General features: G+C 45.0%; 1 protein-coding gene across 4 annotated transcripts in view; it reads left to right on the top strand.

The window, feature by feature from the left end:
- The first annotated feature begins 444 nt into the window (after window positions 1-444).
- Window positions 445-26,726, top strand: part of LOC144142043 (arylsulfatase I-like) — a 61,995-nt gene continuing 35,713 nt past the window's right edge. Inside the window, exons 1-3 of one of the 4 annotated variants that reach the window (XM_077673470.1) lie at window positions 447-577; window positions 5,333-5,384; window positions 9,337-9,440. In XM_077673470.1, coding sequence (XP_077529596.1) covers window positions 9,339-9,440 — 102 coding nt within the window. In that variant the 5' untranslated portion in view covers window positions 447-577; window positions 5,333-5,384; window positions 9,337-9,338. Of the gene's footprint in view, window positions 578-3,862; window positions 4,001-5,332; window positions 5,385-9,336; window positions 9,441-26,726 lie in introns of those variants that run through there. The other 3 variants (XM_077673469.1, XM_077673472.1, XM_077673471.1) reach the window with 3 other exon arrangements.

Below are 26,726 nucleotides of genomic sequence, written 5' to 3'. Positions count from 1 at the left end.
TACTCGAAGAAAACCAAGTGCGTAACGTTTGCAGTACGGTGGAGAAGCGGAAAGTAATGTTTTTCGTTAATGATACATAACAAATTATTTGTTTTAGTTATATAATTTGACAAGCATTGTCCTAGTCACTAAAGTGTCAGTAAGGAGCATGCAGGTACCCACGATGTAGGTACCCAAAATTTGAAATGGTTTTCCCACCAGGAAATTTACCCAGCTTCTATATACTTACTATTCAATCCTGCTTTGTTAAATATAGCGGTGTTTCACAGCAAAACTGCGCATGAGGTTACTGCTTCGCTTCCCGAATACCATACAAAAAGGACGTGCAACATCCCACACCACCAAAATTAAGAGGGAATTCAAACGTTTGGAAAAAAACCATGCCATGACAAAAATAATATTTTTCTGCCTCTGCGCTCCTGCGACCATAGAACATACGAGCGATAGAAGACCGGATGCGCGATGCAGCTGATACGGTTTTTTTCACCCGAGAAGTGCGGGGAGGAAACGTTTCGGCTGTGATTACTTGCTCTGCTGCGCCATCCACCTGCGCCGTGATTTCAAGCTGGGACAAGCGGTGAGTGTGGGGCTTTATTCCGTACCTGCAAGAAGCAATTATAACAGCATTAGGTGTATGTGTTTTGTAATCGATCCCGATTGAAAAAAAAAATGGTAATTGTTAGCACAAGCTCCTCTGCTTGACGCTGAATCCTTTATTACATTTTCATGGCCTTTATGATAATATGACTCTGCGTAACAAATTTTAAACGCACCTAAACTGCCAAACAGGAGCACAACACCAGATTATACGGTATATTGCTGTAGGTAATTCTGACTTACTTTTCATGCTTTATCAGCAAACGTTTCCGTCACCACATTCCGATAGGGCATTTGGGCGTACCACCAAGTGCAGTAGAAACATCTGTACAAGGGAAGGCGGTCCTAAATAATTTAAGGGTATAGCCCCAAATGGAGTGTATTTTAATTGGTATGCGTTATACGAAGCAAAGCTCAGCTGAAGTATTCTTATTAACAAAAAAGTTGACACCTGTGCACCAATTACGAAATAGAGAATGCGAAGTGTTTATTGCTTTTATTCAAAGCAATAGACCCGAATTGGCTACTACGCCTTTGAATATTGTGGCTGACATATTCGTGTGTTTGATTCGGCTTGTATATGGAGCCCCATGTAAGTAGCCAGATGGAGCAACACCGTACAATCTCGGTTCTGTCACAACTTTGATGCTGCATCATTTGTTGCTTCTTGTTAAGCATCGAATAAAAAATGGTTCAACCTCTGTCATCGAAAAGACATACGCGGCATCCTACGAAGCATGCTAGTACTTTTATTCGTCCTTGACTAGATCTTTTTGTTTTGGAACACAATCGCCGCAAAAGTTCCGTGTCAGATAAAAAGCGAACAAACTTGTACTGCGCATTTTGAAGCGTCTGCCTCATTGAACAAAGTGATCTCCTTTCTATAGAGGCATGGGCACAATACGAATACAAGGCATTCAAGGCGACGTTTTTCTGGGGGAAGGTTGGAGGCTAAGAATGGGTTTAGAGGAGTTTATCGCTACGGTAACAACTTCAATTTCATACAATAGTACTGGGTTGGTACACGGGCCAGCCTTCGTACGAAATAGCGTAATGCTTGACGTGGTCGCAACACAAAGTGTACTACCCTTGAGCGGAGCCACCATTGTACATATTTTCAGCAAATATTGTTCAAGGTAGCTCTATCCCTCTTCCAAAATAAAAAAGCGCGAGTAGAGTAATGGGATTGCGGGCGCATTATTCACACTCAAGGGAGGACTTTATTGACTTGAAAAGCATTTGAATTTTAAACAGGCTTCCACCACTGGTTTCCTATTGTAAAGCGGTTAAGCAGCCGGGTTTCTCAAGGGGAAAGACAGCAGTGCAGGAACTTAGCGGATAGAGGTGGTTCGCGCTTACAGCTTATCTCTTTATGGCTGAGATAAGAGGAAGTGGGGCATTTATCGCTTTTGCCAAGAATATGCACACCGGAACAGTGAGAACGACATCAAATAGTGGAAAACGTGTGGACGAAACAAACGCGCAGCGGGATCGAGTGCCTCAGAAGTGAAACCAACTGTATGTATTTTGGGTTTCTGTTTGGTTTTGCCTGCCTGGTGGAGGACGGCTGGAGTCCAATAGCGTCGGTGGCACCCTTGGTGGGTGACAAATAAAGGCCGAAATAAATTTCCGCTGCTGGTACTCAGGATATAAAAGCTTATTGTGACAAATTCTATGCATAACATAAACACTTCAAAGGTGAAAAAGAGGACTCAGCAACATTTTATTGACAAATTCTAGAAATGCCTTTTCGAGCTTCTCGCTAAACATATAAAACATATAGCTACAATAAATATTAAAGATTTATTATTACAACTTAAGCCACCAATGACCGCCAGAAAAACTTTGCTGCGACGTACATGTTTTTCGGTCGTTGTTAGTGCTATTGAAGAATACTTACGATTGCGTCGCACAAAGGAAGTGTTAAAAAGCCTCCACCATTTTTCTGGTTTGCGTGCGTATGTCACCATACAAAGTTTGGCACATAGTTGGTCGAGAATAATTACACAGGTTGAGTGCGCTAGGTTTATTTGCTCTAGCTGCGGTACTGCGGATAAACCTTTAAGACATCTGGCGGCTCTTCAAACATTGAACCGCCGCAGCAGACAACTGCACATCTACATTGTCGAACATCATGTTATTTTACGTGTAAAAAACAGTGGAGTGCGAAGCAGGTCCGGTCATGGGGATATTTGCTTACTCAAGGCAGGTCCGGTGATGGTGATATTGCCGCGAACCATGCATTGGGTTTGTTCCTTTGTGTTTTGCTTTTTCCGCCCGGCTGCGCTGGTCTGTGTTATCGGTGTTGTTTGTGCCAAGGGGTCGCGTGTTCCATTCTTTCTTTCTGTGCCGCAGGTGTTATCTCTTTTGATAGGAACACCTTTCCGAACTAACGCGAACAGCCTAGAATAATCTTCGTTGAACTACAGTGTTCTGGATACAATTCGACTATTCCAGAAACCATCGCGCCGAATGATAAATTTCCGCTGAGCAGATGCCGCGGCATTCGAATCGTCGACACCAATCTACGCACGTCACTTTGTTGACTTTTGTTTCGCCGCACGTGTATTTCTTGAGTTGTTAGGGGAGCTCAAGTTCACTCCAATATACTTGTTTTCCTTGAAGACAACTGTGTCGTTTTCGGCTTCTTGACAATATTGTGCTTGAGTACTTTTGCATACTAATGACCAAAGTTACTTTGTTGAACCAGAGCCGGGCACACAACATAAGTCTCCTGGTGGGCTGCCACATTCTTGAGCCGATGCGCACTTTGTGGAACAACGTGAGCTCTAGCGGCCGCTCTTGTAGCTGAAGAGGTACCTGTAGAAGTGTTGCTATGGTTGTTCTTTCGACCAACAGTTTTTTGCAAGCCGGCTAAATACACCGCTGAGAAACCCTGCTCTGCTGAGCTCTGTCTACTAGCTCGTAACATTATCTTACTGTGTAGTGAGTTGCCCGACCTTCAAAACGCGTATAGCTGACAGGGGTACGACATCGTGGGCAGACGTCGAGCAGCCTGAACATTTTTCGGAGGTATTTTCCCAAACGCAACATAGAATTCTAATATGTAAGATCCTCATCGAACATCATTCTGCGCACCACCAGCTAGCGCTTGTTGCAGTTTGGCATTGAAGTGGAGTATTCATGCCTGCAAAACGAATATGTTAATTGTAAAGCATAAAATGGGGCATGTCTAGCAGGTGTTCTGTACAGCGTTCATCTCCCCCTGTCGCTGCCGCATTAAACAGAAAGACAGCTGTTAGAGGGTTAAACCAACCCAGCACGGGCCAGTAGAAAAGCTAGTCTACTCATATCTAGACATACGGAGCACTGCCTCGGGTGAAATTGTGTTGTTTGCTTAAGAGAACAACGTGTTTTTATCGGCACGAAGACCAGAAAGAAAGTAAGCTTGAGGGTGCTTTCCACATTCGTTCTAGAACGACGTAATCTGAACTGCTTACTTGTAGCGCTATTTTTTACAATGAACTCTTACTCACAAGCATAGGTCCCTGTTCTTCTAAACTCACTTGCGTTTGTGTTGTATTTAAAATCATTTTAAAATAAAATATTTCTCCGCACGTATACGATATCGTCGTTTTTCGGGTCCGGTTTAGCCTAGTCTCTACACTGCTGCCATATTAGATGCCGCTTTTAAAGCGTGGTTTCCTGTTACGTATCGAACCGTCTAAATACCTCCAGCATTGTGGGTTTGGCCCGCCCTCTCTCGCGAAATTAAAAATGTAATCATGCCCGTAGAAAGCCAACTTTACTTGTGTGATAAAGGAAGCCTTTCTCAAGGGTCGAACGCGAGCAGAATACTAAAAGGCCACAGTGCGCTTACAAAACCTTCGCCTAGGCCACAGTTCAATGGGAGCATTTTTCAACACGTAAACCAACGCTACGTGAGGATACAGCGTGACGCTCTAACCTGCGCATTGCGGGGTTAGGAGACTTGCGTTTCTTACCAACTAAAAATAACACTAAGTGGCATGAACACTAACAAAAAAGTGGCGCGTTGGAAGTGATCACGTCAGCCTGAAGCGTTAGCCTTAGCTCCCGTAAAGTGCTTTAGGCTCTGTAAGAGACTTCTACTTCTTCGAAAATATTTTATCACCGTTCGGAAAAGTAGCAGAAAGGGCTATTCTTTCGCCATTCTCTGTTGAATTACCTTCATTTGGGCTTCATTTTCGCATTGAGTTTCACCATGGCGAGCAGCGACACAGTGTAGCCAAAACTGCTTACGTGATGCGGGCACCGCCATGCGCATAATAAAGGCCGGTGTGCGGGAATGTTCACTGACACCTCGAGATGGCTATAGCCAACATCGAGTTGTCTTTAGCCTGTGCGAATGCTCTTGTACTTTGCTTTATCGTTTGTTGTGGATGACACTGAGTATATGCAAGTGTACCTTGCCTCTCATCGGCTGCAGAGTTACTCGTAAAAAGGCAGGCTTAAAGTATTTAATATAGTACCTCTTCTTGGTGCTTAGTTTTCAGGGCGACCAAACAAGAAAAGGTGGGCTTTCGCGGGAATGTTCACTGACACCTCGAGACGGCTATAGTCAAGGTCGGGTTGTCTTTTGCCTGTGCGAATGCTCTTGTACTTTGCATTATCATTTGGTGCGGATGACACTGGGTATATGCATGTCTAACTTGCCTGTCATCGGCTGCAAAGTTGTAAAAAGGCAAGCCTAAAGTATCTATTAAAGTACCTCTTCTTGGTGCTTAATTTTCAGGCCGAACAAGACCAAACAAGAAAACCAACAAGAACAGACCAAACAAGAAAAGGTGCGCTTTCGTGTACCTTTTACCCTTGGAATTTATTACAGACCAAAGTCCGGCTTGAAGACAAACTTATTTCCTCAGTTGGGTTTGCTAATAAGGGAATAAGCAATTCTATGTCGTGCTTGTGGAACCCCGTACAGTAAAAAACTGTACTTGTTTCATCTCCCATAGAAACTGGTAAAACAAGAAAGTGGAATGTGCCTTCACAGTAGCAGTTGAATGTTTACTGTGCATCGATATAAAGTTGCACACCTCTTTTTATATTCCATCGGTATGGCACCGTTGTACGCATCAACGTTAGACAGTGGATTGCACGCGCTGGAGCATTGCGTAAATCCGAATGAAACCGCCGGTGCATGCAAACCACCGTGCGAACAAAACTGAACGGGTTGTCAGCGAATCGTTCGGTGAAAACACGGTCTCCTGCCGCGAAAGGAGTTGTGAAGCATCGAGGCGGCAACTGTCGGCGCTCATTAGCTGCATCATGCACTACTTCGCCTCGCCTCTCCTTGCAGCACCATGTAGAGGAAGGCACAGCGCTCATTAGCTTCATGATGCACTACTTCGCCTCACCTCTACTCGATGGCAGCACCATGTAGAGTTAAGCACAGGAAAGTGGGGAGTTCTAGTTTTTAATGACAACGCCAAACACGGATCGCCATTCGTTAAAAAGCAGCAATACCGTGGGTAACAGAACATAAATATTTGGGCGTATTGTTAAACGAAAGTCAGGCGTATCTGAAAACTCATGAGGAGCATTTAAGAATGAAAGGCCGAAGAAGCGCCTCTATCATGAAGCACAGGGCAGTGTAGGGATATAACATATATGAAGTAGTGAGAGGAATCTGGAAGGGAGTAATGGCACCAGCACACACCTTTTCAAACGCAGCAGTGTGTGTCAAATCACAGATTCAATCAGGGCTAGAAGTAAATCAGAGGGCCGTAGGTCAATTGGCATTAGGAGAACACAGTAAAACAACAAATGAGGCAGTGCAGGGAGACATGGGATGGGCATCCTTCGAAGAGAGACAAGCACAGAGCAAAATATGTTTCGAAGAACGACTTAGAAATGTGGATGATCAGAGATGGGCGGCCAAAATGTTACGGTATCTTTTCATGAAAAGCGTAGACACACAATGGAGGAAAAGAACCAGTAGGCTCCGGACAAAGTATATGAAACCTGGAAGTGTAGGGGAAACGACCAAGGCATTAAAAAATGAAGTGAAAAAACAGAAACAACGACCTCGAAAAAGAGGATGGATGCGAAGAAGTCCTTAGATATCTACAGGATCGGGAAGCAGGAGATCACAAGGGAAAAATTATTCGGTCATACCAAAGGGAGTGCGTTGCTTTTTTAAGCCCGACGGGTTTGCTTGCGGAAAAAAACGCTTATCCGCGAGCCGGTACAGGAAGAACTATGCGCAGGCTATGGAAATAAGCCAGACACCATGCGACATATTGTAACGGAGTGCAAAAGTATCCGTCCAGTCCTCAGTGACGGAGCCATCCAGCTTGCGGAAGCCCTTGGCTTTACGGTTAGCAGAAAGGGGAACTGGCCAGCAGTAGAGAATAGTAAAAGAAGGTTAGAATGTTGGTGGGAAAAGAGCACATAACAATTTGGGAAGACGTGCGAACAAAGAAAGCAGACTAGCACAAAAATTTCTTAGAAGTATTTGCTTTTTACTTTGACATTATTTTTATTTATTTTGTTTGTATTTTTTTGGCGAGGTGATTGTACAGTGGCGTTACGACTAAGGCCGCAGTGCAACGCCACGCCGTTACAAAGGGGAAGCCACTAAGCATCATCAGCATCATCATCATCAGGATATAAGGCGTGTTCGTCGCCCTATTATCTGTTCACCGTGCAGTAGGCAGTGCGTTTCGCACCTCCCGCACCGGCGAAAGAGTTTGTGGCTCGAAGCCCGCCGCAGTCACGCGAATGAAAGATTTCTAGCGATGTCATTCACGTGACGGGTATGACCTCAGTTAGGTCTTGGTGGACCCCGTAACAGAACACTTTTGTGTTAAAATAATTTTTAAATTTGAAGAACCATGGAAAGAGAGCGAACTATTACGAGCGGGTTGAAGAGATACCTCGTGGGTGTATAGGAGTGACAGAGCAGGGACGGTGGTTTCTTAAATCCTTTGGCTACAAACAATGTGGCCTCGAGGAACTTATTAAGTGTTTTCATATGCTAGAAATGTTGAAGCGAGCAGCCGCAGCCTCAATTCACATTTGTGGGCGTACCTGCGATTGTACGCTCCTTTGAAACAACTGTGTAAAAGGTCTCGGCAGTTTTAGACGTATTGGGGTAGAAAAAATAGTTAAGTTGGAAGCTTTCGTCTGGGTGAACATCCAGGCGAAGAAAAACTTATAAGCAATGATTCAGTGCGCATATTTAGGTATAACAGCTCTGTTTCTAGCAATTTCTCGGGCAGTAGTGGGGTAAACATCGTTGCAAAGTGTGCCTTCTATTTTACGGTTGGCGCCTAATTTTTGTGTTGTTTGTGTTCAAAGTTAGGCATGCACTATTAGGTAAGAACTTTTGTGCTTGTATGCTATTAGAAGAATTTCCAAATGCCCCCTGTATCGTTGACACAGGACCGATGTATGAATAAATTAAAATTAAATAATATATTCTGTACTATTCCTTTTTTGTCCGTGATATTTTAGCGCCATTAAAACAATAGAACCGTACCAAGTAGCTCGACTTTCGTTTTTGCTACAATTTTGTCGCTTTTATTAGCACCGAGCTGAATAAATTCTCGTAAATCTCAATCGTTCGTAAAGGCCTTTCTTTGGCTGTCGGATGGGAAGAAATTTTATTTTGAGACCCATATCTCTTTTTAACAGACCAGCAGTTTAGACGGAGCCCGTTACACCAAGAAAACTCGAAGGCTCAGGAAAAAAAAACGGTCGTTATGGATGTCTCGGGGATCAAAACCGGGACTTTGCGCCTGAAAACGCGCAATCTAACTACTGAGTCATCCCAAAGGCGAAAGGCGTACTGGGTTAGCAGCGGCGAGAAGCAATGTCATGTCCAGCCAACTAAAAAAGAAAATAGCCCTTCCCTTTGTCGGAATAGAACATGGCATCCCTCGCGTTGTAAAATCGGTGGATATTCGATTAAGGTCTCATCGTATTCTAGGCTGACAGGATTTTCTTTGTGGCCTAAGCGCTAGCGTTGACTTTGGACTCGGCGCGGTTTATAGCGTTTTATAACGCGGTCGGTTTTCGGAGAGATATAAAAGACTGCATATGAAACATACCGCGCCGGCCACTCGTAGTACTCTTTAGGCAGCAGGTTCATCAATACATGCGACGGTCGACAGCCGGGTTTCAGACGAAGAGGAGGGGCCTCCAGTTCTGGTGTTTCTTCAGCCTTGCACTACTACTGAAAGATGCGCCACAGTTTACGTTACCAAAACACGCGTGGTTTGGGTGACTAGTGTAGAAGAAGGCGTAACTGCTTTGTCAGTACAAATTAAGTAAAAAATACCGAAAGAAATATACCCATGGAGTCGTAGGGCGGCCAAACAGCTAAAATATAATGAATCCTTCTGAGGACCTTTTTTGTGGTGGCTGGATTCATCATTTGCAATAGAATTTCGCGTTATTATACCTTTATGGCGGCATCGTGGCGGAAATATAACCATAGATATTTATTTTTTGTCGTTGTTGTATGGAATATCCCCAATGTCTGGTAACCTGCGTTGTCATAGCGGTCATGCCATTATATTTTGGCGGAAATGCAAAACTGGGGAAATATGCGTTTAAGTATATCTTACTTTATTTTTGGGGCACCACAATGACTATACATTTAAAAGTTACAAATTATGTTGAATATTTTTGTCGCAAATACCCAAGAGTACTACGTGCAAATTTAATAAATATCATCCGATAATACAGTCTGTATCGCGAAAGTGACACTTGTGTAACATGTTTTTATTTCAGCGATGTGGCTCTTGGTCTTGCTCGTTATTGTGGCGCCGGGTGCGGTTTCATCAAAGAGGCCTGCGAAGCCGCCTCACATCATTTTCATTCTTGCGGATGACCTGGTGAGTGGCATTGAGACCATGGTTTGTTGTATATAAGATTATATAACACTTACGTACAGAAGCTATGTCCTAAACCCTAACGTTTACCTAAACAGTCACAAAATTGTAGGGTACTGCTGGGTATACATGTGAGGCAACTGCCTTTCGATAAATGTGTCGGTAGGTGTAGACTTCATCTCGTGTACTTCTAGAGAAAGTATTTTAGGTATATTATGTAAAAATATTATGTCATAGTTTAACATATTATAATACAATATAAGGAATATATTTATCACTATTATATTTAGCAATAATAGACTTCAAACGCCGAACGAAGCAATCACGGAGCATTGCATTGTATGAAGACCTCACAATTCGTGAAGTCATCCTGGGGTGCTATTTCAGAAGGCCCGAGTTTGTGCAAGGCGGTGCTGTGGCGTTAATAATAAGCTCATGATAATATTTCGAGGAGGGGTTAAAAAGATTTAAAAATGCGATTCATGCTATTAGATAAGGTGATGTAACTTGTCCGGGAAGCGAGCTCCAAGGAGACGGGAATAGGGCGTTCGGCATCTTTCCCTGCGTTCTCGTGCTCCTCTGTTCCACCAGCGGGTACTTGAGGCAACCAAATCGAACTACTCCTTTTATTGCAGTTTTACATCATGATTCTGTATTTCACTATAAATGTCATTTATTTTTATTCGATCCCCTCACGGGGCAGCTTTAGTATTCATGGTGACGGTGAGCAGCGACACCGCGGACTCCAAGCTCCCATGCATGAGCTGTGTCCAACCGTGGCGAGGTGTTGAAAGGTGAAGGGTAGAAGCCGTAAACGGTGGCCGTCGGAGCCTTGGTCAAGCTCCGGCTGATGGTCTCCCTGCCTGTCTCCCAGGCAGAGTGCTCCGGGACCTCTTTGACTACCATGGTAAGGTCAAAGGAGAAAGCACCCCCGTCTCCCTGCTTTCCAATGTATCATATGGCATTTTCCAACCCCCCCCCCAAACGTGATCGGCACCCGAAAAGGGGCCGCACCCAAGTTTCTTTTCCACCACTTCCTAACTTGAGTATTCCGAAACCGAGCAACTACTCTCTCTTCTTAGTGATAGAATCAGTTGACCAGTTGAACCCTCTTGCTTCAAAGTCAGTATTTCTCGTCTCCGAATTTCTTGAAGGTGTCATCGGCAAATCATATAAAGCCAAAAAACAAAGAACCGGTGAAACCTTGTTGCAGTCAGTAGCCAGGATCAGGCTGATAAACTTGTTGCACAAACCAGCATCCCCGATCTGGCCATCTGTGTCACGCCCCACTGCAGCCTAAATAGCTCCCAGGGCGTGATCTCCGAACATGACCTCTTGAATGAAACTGAAGCTGACCTGCTGGAGGGCCTTCGTCGTCAGGGTGTAAGGCGTATAACCATACTGGTGTCAGGCGTATAACCATACGTGAAGATGACAAACAACTACCCACGAAGCACCTCATACTTACCTTCGACAGGCCGACCCTCCCCGAATGTGTCAACGCCGGCTTTATCCAATGCCCCATCCGGCCTTACATCCCGAACCCGCGGCGCTGTTTCAAGTGCCAACGGTTCGGGCACGGCACAAAGTCCTGCCGTGGCAGACTTACCTGTGCAAATCCGCTCAGCACGATCATTCATCCTAGAACTGCAATACTGAGAATTTCATCTGCGCAAACGGCCAGGGTTTCCACGCTGAATACTCACGGAAATGCAATAAACTCAAACAAGAAAAACAAATCATCAATATGAAGGTCACGGAAAACACCTTCCCAGAGGCGCGAAATAGGTTCGCCTCTTTCCCCCTGGGGAGGTATGCCGAAGCAGCTCGCCGGGGGGCGGAGGGGCGTCTGGTGTCCACAGGGACCCAGTTCAGTGAGTCTGACCTGGTCCCGACTCCGCCCCCCGCTGGGTTGCCTCACGCAGCCCAACCTGGCACAACGCCGCTTGCTGAGGCAGCAGCGGTTGTGGTGCAAACCCCTTCTGTCGGGACCGGTGCCGCTCCCGCCGCTTCCTCCCCGTCTCCAGTGCGTTGGAGGGTGCCGAGTGGATGGACACCGCAGGCCCCGCACCGGCTCCCACCGCCACTGCACCGCCCGTGCCACCCCTGGTTCCCCGGACGCCCTCGGAGGTGGTGGCTTCAACGAAGGGCTCCCGAAAGGGGGCCAAGTCCAGGGGGCCCGGTCCGCCAGGCACCCCCATTACATCCAACAAGGAGATCGATGTCGTGCTGTTCCTGCCTGCAATGCATCGCGAGGAGTGCCCCCAGATGTCCAAGCTGACAGACAGGCCCAAAAATCCCAGAATAACAGCCTCGAAAGACGACACATGAACACACACGCACACACATAATTCCAGTTATTCTTAAATGTAAATATAATAGAAACAGAAATATTATCCAGTGGAACTAGAGAGGCCTCCTTAATAATCTTGACGATCTGTATGAGATGCTGCATGCCAATCAGCCAAGTATCATGTGTGTCCAGGAAACCCACCTCAACTCTAAACAAACAAATTTCTTAAATAGGTACATGGTATTCGGAGAGGACAGGGTTGGCTGCACACACTCTTCATGAGGTGTGGCCATTGTCGCCAGGAAATCATTAGCATGCCACCCTCTCTCTTAAAACGCTGTCCTCGAGGCTGTAGCAATTCTTACGATAATATTTATTAGGTTGATAACGGTAGGCTTCATTTACATCTCTCCTGATTTTGCGCTTCTGAGCTCAAATTTCGAGCCACTGGTTGCCCAGCTGCCGGAACCACCCATCCTAACAGGCGACCTTAATGCGCACTACTCACTTTGGGGCTCCTCCAGAACGGACGCCCGAGGTCGCCTGATAGAGAACTTTCTTACGTCCTCCGGAGCGTGCCTTTTCAACAAAAAAACAGCCCAATACCATAACGTAGGACACAATACATACTCACAACTTGACATGGCTATTGGTTCTGCAGTTCTCTTTCCATGTCTTGAGTGGGGTGTGGGGACGGACCCATATGGTAGTGATCACTTCCCCACTTCATTAACGTATATAGGTACAGGCCCGAGCAGTCCATCTTCAGATAAAAAGTTTAATGAAACAAAAGCAAACTGGAGCACATTCACACAAGATCTCAACTACACCACACATTTATAAAATACCTACACGTAGAGGAAGCAGTCCAACTCATCACGGCGCACATCGTCGACGCCGCCAAAAAGTCAATTCCCTATGCCCCCGCCGCTCAGCGCCACCAAAGGAGGCCGTGGTGGAATGAGGACTGTAGGCGGGTTCGAGAGGCCCAGAACAAGACGCGGGGTGTACTTCGCTGGTACCCACGTCAGATAACCTCTTCTCTTTTAAACGGGCAAAGGCTATTGGGAAGCGAGTGCTCATTAGGCGAAAAGGGAGAGTTGGCGCGCCTTCCTCATTTTCATCAATTCACACACAGACACACATAAAGTCTGGACCCAAATACGAAAACTAAAATGTCAACAGACAGAAGCCTGCCCCTGGTTAGTACAACAGGGGACACACTGGAAGACCAGGCTAACACACTCGCACAACACTTCCACACGTGTCCAGCTCTGCACACTACACAAAGTCTTTCCTGAAACATAAAATCGCGTGTGAAACGAAGTTCCTACATGACAATAATAGGTCAACATCTGGTTCCAATTCTGAATTTACACTCTATAGGTTGAGGGTTGCGCTGAGCACATGGATACCTTCATCTCCAGGGGCAGATAAGATAACATACACCATGATACAAAACCTACACCCAGACACTCTTGAAACACTACTACACCTTACAATACCATTTGGCTTTCGGGGCACATTCCACACTCTTGCAGGGAGGCCATAGTAGTGGCGTTCCTGAAGGAAGGGAAGGATGCTTCCTCTCCCTCCAGTTATCCTCCCATCGCCCTGACAAGCTGCCTGTGTAAGCTGCTCGAGAAGATGACAAATCGCAGGTTCGTGTACTTCCTTGAGCACAACGGTCTTCTCCAGAGCTGCCAGGCAGGCTTCAGGGTGGGGCGGTCTACCAACGATCAACTTGTTGCGTTGGAATCCTTCATCAAAGATGAATTTGTTCTTAAGCAATTCTGCCTTACGGTAATTTTTGATATTGAAAAGGCTTACGACACAGCCTGGCGATACGGCATCCTTAGTGACCTCAAGTCCTTTGGTGTGTCAGGTAACATGTTAAACACCATTTCTAGTTACATGTTCACGAGGAGATTTCGTGTTAAGGTTGGGTCATCCCTGTTCACTATACATGTGCAGGAAAATGGTGTGCCACAAGGTGGAGTTTTAAGCTGCACATTGTTTCTAGTTAGGATGAACTCCTCCGAAAGGCATTGCCACCAACCATTTGCGGTTCCATCTATGGAGATGATGTGAAAATATCTTTTAAATCCTGTAACCTGTCAAATTGTGAATGTCAAGTTCAGCTCGATGTTAAGAAACTTGCTGGATGGGAGGACCTTAATGGTTTAAAACTAAACCCGGGCAAAAGTACGTGTGTTCTGTTCTCCCGTAAGCGCGGTTTTAATGCGGGCCCTGAGATTACTCTTAACCGTTCATCTATTCCTGATAAACGGGAGCAGAACGTTTGGGTGTCATATTTGATGATAAGCTCACGTTCATCCTACACGTCAAAGCACTTAAACATAAATGCCTCAAAACACTAAACATTGTCAGGGTCGTCTTTCACCAATCCTATGGTGCAGACAAAGAACTGCTGCTGTGGGTTTTTACCGCCTTAGTCGTGTCTCGGTTAGACTACGGGAGTGTAATGTATATGTCGGCAGCAAAAACGACACTAAAGATTCTTCATCCAGTGCTTAACTTTGGCCTCTGCCTTGCGTCGGGGGCGTTCCGCACTAGCCGTGCAGCGAGTCGATATGTTGAGAGTAATAAGTGGTGCCTTGAGGACCAGCGAACGTACATGGACTTACTCTACGCTTCTAAAATTTCATCATTGAATAATCATACTTTTAAACATGTTTTTAATGATACATCTACATCACCGCTGTTTGCAAATTGCCCGTTCGTTCCTTTGACGTTCTCCCTTAGAGTGAGACAATACGCTTCAAATTTTGACATCTCCTTTTCAGACATTTACAGATCTTCTTTTACTGACGTCTTACCACCCTGGCAGATTCAACCTGTGTGTTGTGACTTGTCCTTCGTGAAAATGAATAAAACCAGGGTACCACAAACTGCTATTTTGCAGCACTTCTTGTCACTGCAGTTTAAGTAAGAATGTGCAGAGTTTTATAGCGACGTATCAAAAAGTGCGCTTACTGTGTCGTGTGCGGCGCACGGACCCAATTATAGAGTCACTAAGACCCAGAACTCGAAAACCAGCATTTTTACGGCGGAAGCCAATGGAGTTTTGCTTGTTTTAAATCACATAGTGCAACATGAAAATACCAAAGTCTTTCATTTTCACCGATTCACTGAGTGTTGTACATGCATTGTCTTCCAACAAGTCTTCTAAAAACCATGTTCCCTATGCAGTGTATAAAACCATTTTGTCAGCGTATGCAATAAATCTCGAGGTGATCATGTATTGGGTTCCAGGCCACTTTTGGATTGCGGGAAATGAGACCGCGGATCAGATGGCCGCTGCTGCTAAACATACAATTACGCCAGATATAGCAACAGTACCTTACGCTGACCTCAAGCCACACATCATAGAACACCTCCGCGAAACATGGCAAGCACTTTGGAATCAACAGACAGACTACAAAAACACTTAATAAAGCCACTCCTGGGACTATACACGACTGACACACACAACAGACACCCTGAAGTTGCCCTTGCTAGGTTACCGATAGGCCACACTCATATAACCTACTCCCACCAGCTCACAGGATCTCCATGACGCCTGTCTAGCGGGTGTGGAGAGGCCCTATCTGTAATCCACGTACTACTCCAATGCAAAGCAGTCGACACAACACGACACAAACACTTCACCCAACTTTACAGACAACACAACCCGTTACATCCAGCGTTTTTTCTCTCTGATGATCCTACATTTTCGGTCAAGAGCGTTTTTAAATATTTAGCGGAAGTTAAATTCTCAGACCTAATTTTATACCCCGCATGGTCACAACCTGGCCTTATACACCAGCCATCCTCACTGGATTTTACTTTTGTTCTTGCTAACTGATTTTAGTGTTTACATTCTCACCTCTCATATTTAACCACTGTTTTGGCGCTGTTTGCCCAAGTTGGCCTTGCGCCATTAACATCCAACGATCATCATCATCATTATTATTTTTATTCCAGGCGTTCATATAAGGTTGTTTGTGTGTAATGTTTTTCTCCTAAGAAGCTGTTTCTGCCGTCGGCGGCAGACGATGGAATCACCTGACTATGGCCGACTGGCGAAAAAAGACAGCTGGTGATGGAAGCGCGCCACATTCAAAACAATTGCTGCTCGTATTACGTTATCCAACCCCCCAATTGTGAATCCATAACTTCCTACTGGGCACTCAAGTCTGACTACATGATTTTAAGGCGAAAGCCATGCGATACCTATCAGCACCTTCTTTTCTGATACATTGTACTCGTACTCGAGCCTTTTCAGTCGCTTTCGTTTCTTTGTCTTTCGGCATTGATTACTTCGACCGGCTTCTTTTCTGCAATAACGCGTTTCCGTCAGTTTCTTCTCTTTCATTGGTTTGTCTTAGGGCATGAATTGCGTCAGCAAGAGGACTGGAGCATGCCACAGTCACCCTGGAATTGGTGTTTTACGAAGGTGGTGTGTATTGTCCTTCTCGCGTGACATCTCGTTCAGGCTTCACAGGCCACACACTATTCTACAATTATTACTTTTCAAAATCCCAGTGGTAATCATATTGCGAACCGGGCACACAAGCTCCTCATAGCTCCAAATGGGGGCCAATACCTCAAATGGCAATGTGCTACGAAGAAAAGAATGACAACAACAACTTTTGAGATTTTTTTTGCTTTATTTCTTTTCTGCACTTCACCGCTCTTGGTTGACGAAGCTCTCCATAGTTCTTTTTACTTTTCATCGAGTTCTAACCTCTGCATCGCCTCTCTTCTTTCACGCGCTTTCCACTCCCACTTACCCTCCCTGTGGCGTGACGCAGACTTTAATTTTTAGTTCTCCGCTTTACTAGCGTTCCAGGCGTTGCTTCCTACCATATGACGGCGACGCTGAGGAAAACCCCTTGAAATGTGCAGAGCTCGCCTCTGACAATAGACACGCGCCGTTAAAAGTATACGTATATACGTGTATGCTGTCCTGCCAGTAACGTTTTTAAATGAAATGCGTTTCACGCAACGCCTCAAAGGAAACTGTCTGACGCGCTGGAAGTAAATTAAACCCACGGTCATTGCAAGCTGTTCTGCTTCCAAACTGATTTGCTCGCAAACTGTTTTGCCAACCGCCGATTAGGGCCCGCTCCCGTGCCAGATGGATACACGCGTGGTAGATCCTGCGGAAGCCATGTCCACCAATCCATCCAAAAGAAACGCGAGGTCGGGAAAACACTTATCCTGCGATCATATTGCCACAAACCTGCTGACTGTTGACTAATGGCGGCTGCTGCTGCAATTCCCACCAACGCTTCATTGGAAGCTCACTGTCGCGTAAAACCGCAGTGCGCACAACAGAATGGCGAGTAGGGTTAGTTTGTGAAACTGAATTTTGAAACCTTCAGAAAGCTAAACACTCAAAAAACGCTACACGAACATAGAAAACACAGGACGGGCGCTTACTCCCAATAAAGTTTTTTCTCAAAAGACGAACAACATATACCCTCTCAGTCATCAGACCACGCATGCGTCACCTATAATCAGATGGGAACAACCCAAAAACCACAAATAAAAATAAAGACCCACAAAAAGCAAACCAAACAGATACATCATTAACTGCCACAGACTGCACAAATCAATCACTATCAAGACACGCAATATCTTTCTCACGTAAAACAAGAGATGCCTGACCATCCTCTCTTTGGGTGGTCTCAAACGCTTCAGCTACTTCCCTCGTCAATTCCCGCACATCCCTGAACACAACCTTTATATCACGGAAAAGCGGCCTGCAACCACCAAGATGCCGGCATTTGCTGCAATGTTCAGCAAGGTGTGACAACATCGCCTTCTCCGGGACGGTTGATGCGCCCTAAGGCACACGTTTAAGTATCTGCCCGTTTCACCGACGTGTTTTCTACCGCAAGACAGTGCAAGCAGATAAACACAGCCAACATTCTACTTTACATACCGCGTTTAATATCTCACACTGCATTCATTCTTGCTGACACGATGGTCGCCGGAAAATCGTTTTTAACCAAAGATCAAATCCTGCCAACTTTGTTTCGTGCTCTAAATAAAAACTTCACATTGTACTTGGAACCAACGTTTTTCAACGCTTGTGACATCTTGGGCATATAGGAAATGACTGCCGGCCTCTCATTCCTACCATCCAATACTGCAACCATACCAAAGTCATCCTTACTTCTTTTTAGTTCTGAAATCATTTTTTATACAGTCACCTAAAAACGTTGCTTGGCAAACCAGTATCTTTGAGGCGATGCGCTTGACCCTCAAAAGCCTGTTCTGAGCAGTGCACACATGACCTGTCCAAAGCAGCATCAAACACAGACATTGCGATTCCTCGTTTTACCAACTTGGAATGCCCCGATGCATAACTAAGTCACAATGTGAATGTTCGGGTAACGGCACGAAGCAAAGCTGGTAGGGTTTGTACTTTGGTTGAAAAAAGATTGTCTGCGAGCATCGCGCAGGCAGGAATGAGTGCAATGTGAAACATGAAACACGATATGTCAAGTGCAACGTTGGATGTCTTTATGTGCTTCCACTATCTTGGGATAAGGAATACGTCGCTCAAACTGGCAGATGCGTAAACGTGCGACTTAGAGAGCTTGAACTGTCCCTGAAAGGGGCGATATCGTCACATCTTGCTGAACATTGCAGCAAATGCGGGCATCGTGGTGGTTGCAGGCCACATCTCTGTTATACAATGCATTGTGTTCAGGCATATGCAACAGTTGACGAGGAAAGTAGCTGAAGTGTTTGAGATAACCCAGAGAGGGGATGATTGTGCCAGTCAGGCATTTGTTGCTTACACGAGAAAAAGATTCCCTTTCTTGGTATTCATTGAGCTGTGCACCATGTGGCAGTATGTAGGTGTTTGGTTTTGTTTTTGTAGGTTTTAAATGGTTGTTTGTGGTTTTGGAGTTGTTCCTATCGGAATAAAGGAGACGCATGCGTGGTCTAATGACTGGAGGGTACACGCTCTTCGTCTTTTCTGATTAATCTTTCATTGCCAGTAAGTGGTTGTAATGTGTTCCTTTTGTTCTTGTCGCATTTGAAAGCAAAGCTATTTACCCTACCCCCCAAGGGATCTTTCGCGACTGTTGGTGTCAACAGTAAACTCCCGCGAACAAATAAAAAAAAATTTACTGGCACCGCCAGGAATCGAATTTGCTACTAATAGACTACCAGAGCACGGGCCCGTTGTCTTACTGATTTAGCCACGAGCCCATGCAGAGACGGGGAAGATAAGTAGTGCACTCAACGAGCACATAGGGGTTTAACCCCTGCATTGTCGCTGAATGCCACGCGATCGCATCACGGGACCTCTAGCGCAGCTGTGCGTTCTGCTTCGGAACGTATAGAGCGCCTTGCGCGTGTGCTATGAGTTACAAAAATAAAAGGAAGCTCACACCAACACATGGCAACTCACTTCCAATATGCCAATGTGCTAAAGCTTGTGGCTCCCGGTGTTCACTCATAAAATGTCAGCTCATTGTCGTCCGCCGTCACGCCAAACGAAACTTCAAGGTACACATTGAAATACTCCTTGATGGCCGAACCATGACTCCAAGTGCCAGAATCAAGATCCTGGGCCTACATCTTCGTGCCAACAACAGGACTGAGGTATTCTTGCAGCGCCTCAAACACAGCATCAACAAAATCATACACCTAATCAGGCGAGTGGCCACCAAGAGGCTAGGCCTCAAGGAATTCCATACCTTGCACGCTTTTGTCCTCTCGAGGATCCCTTACGTCAACCCCCTGTCTTCTTCTCGTCAAGGGTGACATAAAGAATGTTTAAATATTCATTACAAAGGCGTTTGAGCAAGCCATTGGTCTTCCCATCAGTGCTTCCACAGAGAGGCTGTTTAGCAGGCGGGTCTACGACACGGTGGAAGAGCTGATTGAGAGCTATCTTTCTATCTAGAACCTCCAAATGAGCAGAACACCAGATTGGATGGGTAGCACAGAATGTCACTCCGCTTGATGTACGCCTGGACTTTTCGTTACAAGAACTAAACATGCTCCCTTTTCCGACAAGCATGGTCTCAAGCGATTAACTCAAGCAATTGGTGGGCATCATGCAGGTATGTACACGGACGCCTTCAAACATCGAGGGCAGAAGTACGCTATCAACGTGGCTACCTCCACCTCCTTGCGTGTGCCTCTCTCAATACCAGAGATGACAGCAGGAGGTGAGGCAGCCATGGCCTTGGCTCTCACTCAAACAGGGGCTCGGAAGGTAGTTACCGATTCCCAACAAGCCTACCCGGATTACCAGTAGGGATTGGTGTCCCGACCAGCACTGCGTGTGCTACAAAACCACTCCCCAAATGGTTTCATTCAGCTCATCTGGACACTCGCTCACCCTTCCATCAAGGGCAACGAATACGCAAACCAAGCCTGCACTTTTACCCCCCCCCATGCTATGGAAGTGCTTGATGACAGTCACCCGGTTGTCTAGTTCAGGTAAATTACCCAGTATAATCTCCTTCTCAGACAGACCCCACCTTCGCTTTACCCTGACCTTTTCTTAGAACAACAGACTACACAATGGCTATACAATCCGGCTCCTTCCCACACCCGGCGCGTCTTTACCTAATGCACTCGAATCGCTACGACCATGAATGTAAATTTTGCTCAGAAATAGGAACACTCCGCCACATAATCGGGGTGTGTGAGTTTAGCCCAGACAACCCTCCGTCAAGTGCCTAACAAGAGCAAAGGGAGATGCTGCTGTCGAGACCCTTTCTACCTACCCACCTTCAGCTGGAAAACAGAGACGGGAGGCGCTGACTGAATATGGGCTACAATGAAGAAAGAGCCACTCCCCTGGGCCACACTCGGAGCCGTTGAGAAGTCTCAATAGAAGTGTTTCCTCCTCTTGCTCCTCCAGCTCCTCCTTCCCCTCAACCATCCCTGCCGCCGATGTCGTTGCCTCCATCCGCGATGGCAGAGACGGAGAAGTGAGATCGTCTAACACATGGTTTAACCTTCCGGTAATTTTATAAAAAAAGAGTTTCCACTTATGTGCTTCACCAATACCACTACACCAACCACCATTCATGAATCATGCATTACTTTACGTTACCAAGAATATCTCTTTGAAGTAATGGAGGGTGTGGTTAGTGCATTTCATTTCTCTGGTTTCACTATTTTTAGAGTGACGTGATTGAATTTACGTGACGTCGCATGGATAATTGTTTTGGGTGCCGTTTAAAGCTTTGTTTCCAACCGTATTCAATGGGTGGATTCGCGCAAATTTTTTTCAGTGGTGCGCTTACTGGAGATTTCAAAAATGCGCACAACACTTGCGTCTCGGCGGTCAAGGAGCAAAACCCGCCTCTAAGTCGCTGCAAGCGACGTGGTCTGTTTGCAGACGACTGCACAGCCGATGCGGAGCCCTTTTTGAGAGATACAGACCCGCTCAAAATTCCTCTTTTGTTGAAAAGACCAGCATAGGTAGAAATATTCCTGCTACGGCGACCATTGAAATAAACCACACCGTCGGAGAGGCCGCCGCGAGCGTCCGGAGTTCAACTTGGTCATGCAAAACATTTAAAGAGCTTCATCTGAGCTCTAATATCAGTCAAACACACCAAGCGCGTTCGTAAGCGCAGCGTATCAATCGAAGACACACCCTCCGATGGCGTCCACATTGTGTGGGCTTAGCGTCGTAGCGATGAAGTCGTCCTTTCGCTTATTTGTCGTGCTCGCTAGCACGACAAGAACTTAGCGCCCAAACAAAAATGAAGCACCAGGCTACCAGAAGCAAATCGTGCCACAGTCGGGGGGGTGTTCGGTTCGAAGTAGGGTTCCGTTTTCTACGAGCCAATACTTCGACTTCCAAAACGCATTCGCCAATTCTCAAACACGCCCCGCTGCTGACACGCTGAATTGGAACGATGTCGGATAAGCGCCCGCCGTGCACAAAGGCCATATTTGGTGGCCGAGAGAAGGGCGAGTTCCGTAAGCGGCAGTAAACCCCTTCGCTTACTTGGTTTCTGCTTCCGCAGAGCTGCACTAGGTCTACGCTCAAGCCACGCAGCAAACATATTTCAGAGGTAGAACGTAACACCGAAAAAAATGCGCGCCAACCCACCCTGTAAAGTTGGTCCGAAAGCGAAGCTTTAAACGAGAGCCACAACGATTACCGATGCGATGTCACTTGAATTCACACACGTGGCTCTAAAAAGAGTTAAACCAGAGACAAGGTAAATGAACTTAATTACACCCTTAATTACATAAGAGCTATTTTTTGCTAAGTTCAAATGAATGCATGCACCATGAATGGTGTTTGGTATAGTTGTATTGGTAATGCGCAGGAGTGCAATGTTTCATAAAATTAAAGGAAGCTCCAACCCGGTGTTAGACGATATCACTTCACCTCTGTCTCAGTCACAGACCTCGCCGCCTGCGTCGGCAGCGGCAGAGATGGAGGAGAAGTGAGATGCCACGCGTTTTTGTGAGCGTCCTTAAATTTTTGGTCATAGCGCGGGCGCAAGGCGCTCGCATGGCCACTACACGCGCCGCAGGCGAAGCGCCTAGCGGCGAGAATGGTCGCTCGACGCTATCACGTGGCGTTCAGCCAGACCGCAGGTGGTAAACCCGCAGATGTGCTCGGTGATTGCACTGTCTGTCTTCGCCGTCTGCGCGTGGGCTCGTGGTTCAATCGGTAAGACAACGGGCTCTCGCTTCCTTTCTCTATTCATTCCAGGTTCGATTCCTAGCGGTGCCACTAACTTCTTTTGTTTGTTCGCGGAAGTTTTCTGTTCACACCAATGGTCGTGACCGAACCCATACGGGGTAGAGGTATAGAGCTTCGCTTTAAAACTGACTTCCCCGCTCCGGAAATGGCCAACAGCCAGGCTGGGGTATTTGAATTAGTAGTGGGGTAATCTTGTTTGTGCTAGAGAGTGAGTATTGCAGCTCGACTTCAGATAGCACTGCATGCGGATGATATCGCATGCTGTACTTTCTAAACGTTAACGGCCCCAATACGGCGCGCGAGTATGCCAGGCGTATTGTGCGCGATTGCGCCGGTTTCACCCTGGGCGTATCGGATTTTGCACTATCGCTACTTTTATAACGCAAGAAGATAGAAACTCGGCCTTCTGGCACTCCTGGGTATAGGAAGGCAATCACGGCGCTATTTGTAGTCACCGGGGTCTGTACGTCAGAAAAACTGTCACAGCAGTTATTCGATTACAGCTCAAGGAAGCAACCGTAAGAAACATATTTGCAAAATATACGACATTAGAAATGCCCCTCGCTTTCGCGGATGCAAAGCAGTTATTAGTGAAAAGTCGCGCTTATAAAAAGTGTCTACTGCTTAGGACCAGCGCAAGCGCGGAGAATTTTCGTATATTCTTTTAAACCATTACGTTCATGATAGGAAAGGGGTGCCTTGGACTGCTATACCACGGCATAGCTTCAATTCGAAATTAGTGCGTGCGGAACAGATTAGTCCAATAAAAACCATTTTAGCCCGACATTATTACCTTTTTCGTCCTAATGAAGAAAAGCCAATTAGGACAAGCTGGTCTGCCGTTGTACATGTGCTTAAAAATGGTTGAAATGCTTTTACGCAGATGGTTGTTCCACTTACAGAATAACGGTTGCAGCTCAATATTATTTATTTCTTATTTTTTTAATCTAAGGCTTGGGTCTTCTGAACTTTGTTTGTTTTTTAAACCAATAACCAAGACATTTACCTGCTTTTTCTGGGAGTCAGAGTTTCGACACTGGTAATAGTCTAGTATTGGTTTGCGTGTTAGCAAAAAATTGATACGAGGTGATTTTTTTAATTAGTAAAAAGTAAGCAGTGCTTATTACGTGTGTAGTTACATTTGGCACCGAATGTAAGCCGCCATATCTGAACACTACGTCACATAAATTACCTATCGCTCTTGTGTTTGTGCAAACGATGTGATACGGGGTAAGGCCGCTTATTTGTTGCGAAGTCGGAGATGTGGCAAACAAAAGTATTATCAACAAGCGCAGGCATTATTCAAGTTCATGGTTTTTACACCTGTGGTTTCATTCTTGGTATGTACTATACCTAAATACTAACTTGTTTGGTATTCCAGTAAAACACGCGTAAGTAGCTTGCAGTTCTGCTTTAACCAGCTGGTCTGGCGAAAAATATCATGCGGCTTTTTTTATGTTTGTAGAATTCTTGGAAGCTGTGTTTATAAAACCCGCATCCTCATGATATTCTAAACTTTGAATGAATTGGTTTCCACTAGACAATACCACTTGAGTCCGGGAAAACAGGTTGTTACTGCGGTTACGCAAATTTAAAACTTGTTATTGTGACACCATCACAACACCAGAAAAATAATTAATCAAAATGAAAACGTTAGGTGCAAAATTTGTTTCTAGACATTATGAGAAAAGTCCGAAGTGAATAATTACGCTGCGAGAGCACGTTGCGCGCTACACTAAGTAAGGGACAACGAAAAAAAACGGGAAATTTTCCCAAGTTTTTATCATTTTCTAGTGAACTAAGTATATAAAAGCAGTGGCATCATTGTGTCTTATAAGCGCCGGTATATTGCCACAACTCTAAATCACCGGGTATTACCTCTAGTAGTACATATTTTTATTTATTTATTTTATTTCAAAAAAACCCTAAAGGCCCTCTGGGGAGGGTATTACATAGGGTAGGGGGGTTACAAAGGTGTCACATAAACTAGAACAAGAACAAAATAAACACAAGAACTAAAAAATGGTACAAATCATTAACATTGCTAGAGTGAAAACAAATACAAAAATTAGGTAGAATAATAGGAACAGCTATTGGTACAGGAACTAGAACAAACTACACCGATTATAACCACATGGTATATTACAACATGTCATCTGACAAGGCAAGAACTGAATGAAATGACGCATGAAATGATACATATTATACATTGATATTTTTGCTCAAAGCATTAGTAAATTTCATGGTATTAGGTTCAGTAACAATGTTTGATGGTAGATTATTCCAGTCTATTGTGGTACGAGGAGCAAATGATTCGGCAAAAGCAACGGTATGACATGTGATGCGTTTGATTTTGCATGAGTGATCTCGACGCGGAAAAATGGCGGCGGGTTCACACATAAATTCGTTATGAAGGCATGCATGGTAGTACAGTTTATGAAATAAAGTTAAGCGAGATATGTTGCGACGATGCGATAAGGTTACAAGTTCAGCACGATTTTTTAATTCGGTTACGCTGGTATAGGGTGAGTAATCAGAAAAGATGAAGCGGACAGCACGGTTTTGTAAAGCTTCTAAGTCATTTATTAGATATGCCTGATGAGGATCCCAAATGGCTGACGCGTACTCTAGTTTAGGGCGTATTAGTGTAATATATGCTAACTTTCGTAAACGGGCGGGTGCATGTCTGAGGTTACGTTTAAGGAAACCAAGCGAACGGTTAGCAGACGCGAGGATATGGTTAATGTGATTATTCCATGTCAAGTTACTGGTTAGATGTACACCAAGGTATTTATAGCTGGAAGTTCTGTCCACGAGGCTGTTGTTTAATATGTAGGATGCTGAATTTTGGGAGGCGTGATTAGTAAAGGACACTAGTTTTGTTTTAGCAAGGTTTAGAGGCATTAGCCAGGTTGAGCACCATGTGTTTATAGCATTAAGGTCAGATTGTAGAATATCGTGGTCATGGTTAGATTGAATTTTACGGTATAATACGCAGTCATCCGCAAATAACCTTATGTTAGATTTAACGCAGTCTGGTAGATCATTAATATAAACTAGAAAAAGCAAGGGCCCGAGTACACTTCCCTGAGGAACACCAGATGTTACGGGGACTAGAGAGGAGTTGTGATTGTTAACTGATGTAAATTGCATCCTGTTAGAAAGAAAGTCTTTTATCCATGTTATAACAGCAGAGTCGATGTTCAGTAGCGTAAGCTTGTGAAAAAGTCGATGATGAGGAACACGATCAAATGCTTTTGAAAAGTCTAGGAAAATTGCGTCGACTATAATTCCAGCGTCTATGGATGTATGTATTTGGTGAATGAAGCCAGCTAGTTGGGTGTCACATGAATAGCCTTTACGGAAACCGTGCTGATGTTTTTCGAGGTAGTTAATGATCTGGGAGTGAAGAATATGCTCCATGAGTTTGCATATGGTACTGGTTAGTGAAATAGGGCGATAGTTTAGGGGTGAGGTACGATCACCAGATTTGAAAAACGGAACAACCTTCGCCACCTTCCAGTCATGGGGTATAACGCCGGTGGTTAGAGACTGTTGGAATAGAGCGGATAATATTGGGAATATGCTTTGTGCTATATTTTTTAGAATAGTTTTATTTAAACCAGTTTTGTCAGTCGAAGAAGAAGTCTTGAGATTAGTCAGAAGAGAAAATATGCCAGCATCGGTTATGGTTATTTCAGGCATAAATGCATTAGTGCTACTGCGTATGGTTGCCTGTGGGAGGGAAGATTCGACTGTAAATACCAAGGAAAATATTTTGTTCAGTAGTTCCGAACAGTCACTGCCAGTTATTATTACGCCGTTCTGATCAGTAAAGACAATGTCGGGATTATGCTTGGGATTGATGACACGCCAGAAACGCCGAGGATTATTTGTTAGCATGGATGATAAATCACGTTGAAAGAACTGTAAGCGCGTGGTTTTGAGCAATTTTTGATATTCTCTATCACATTCCTTATACCGTTGCCAGGAAACAGCTAATTTACTTTTGTCAGCTTGTCTGAATAATCTTTTCTTCTTGTTGTTTAGGCGGCGAAGTTTCTGTGAAAACCAAGGGGCAGTATTATCGGATTTAATAGAGATGACCGGGATGTACTTATCAATCAGATTAGTGAGGGCGTTTTTCAGTAGTAACCAGTTTTCTTCGATGGTCCGCGACAAGTTATCTGTTAGAAAGTCAATGGCAAAAAGTGATAGTTCGTGGTTAATACGATCGAAATTGGCTTGCTTGTAACATCGAATGAGCTTGCTAAATGTT

The sequence above is a fragment of the Haemaphysalis longicornis genome, unplaced genomic scaffold, assembly GCF_048455015.1.
Source record: "Haemaphysalis longicornis isolate Haplotype H1 unplaced genomic scaffold, Haemaphysalis longicornis Haplotype H1 scaffold_6, whole genome shotgun sequence".
In the NCBI taxonomy this organism is placed as follows: domain Eukaryota; kingdom Metazoa; phylum Arthropoda; class Arachnida; order Ixodida; family Ixodidae; genus Haemaphysalis; species Haemaphysalis longicornis.
The sequence above is the reverse complement of the archived record's forward strand: the minus strand, read 5'-3'. Positions and strand labels throughout refer to the sequence as shown.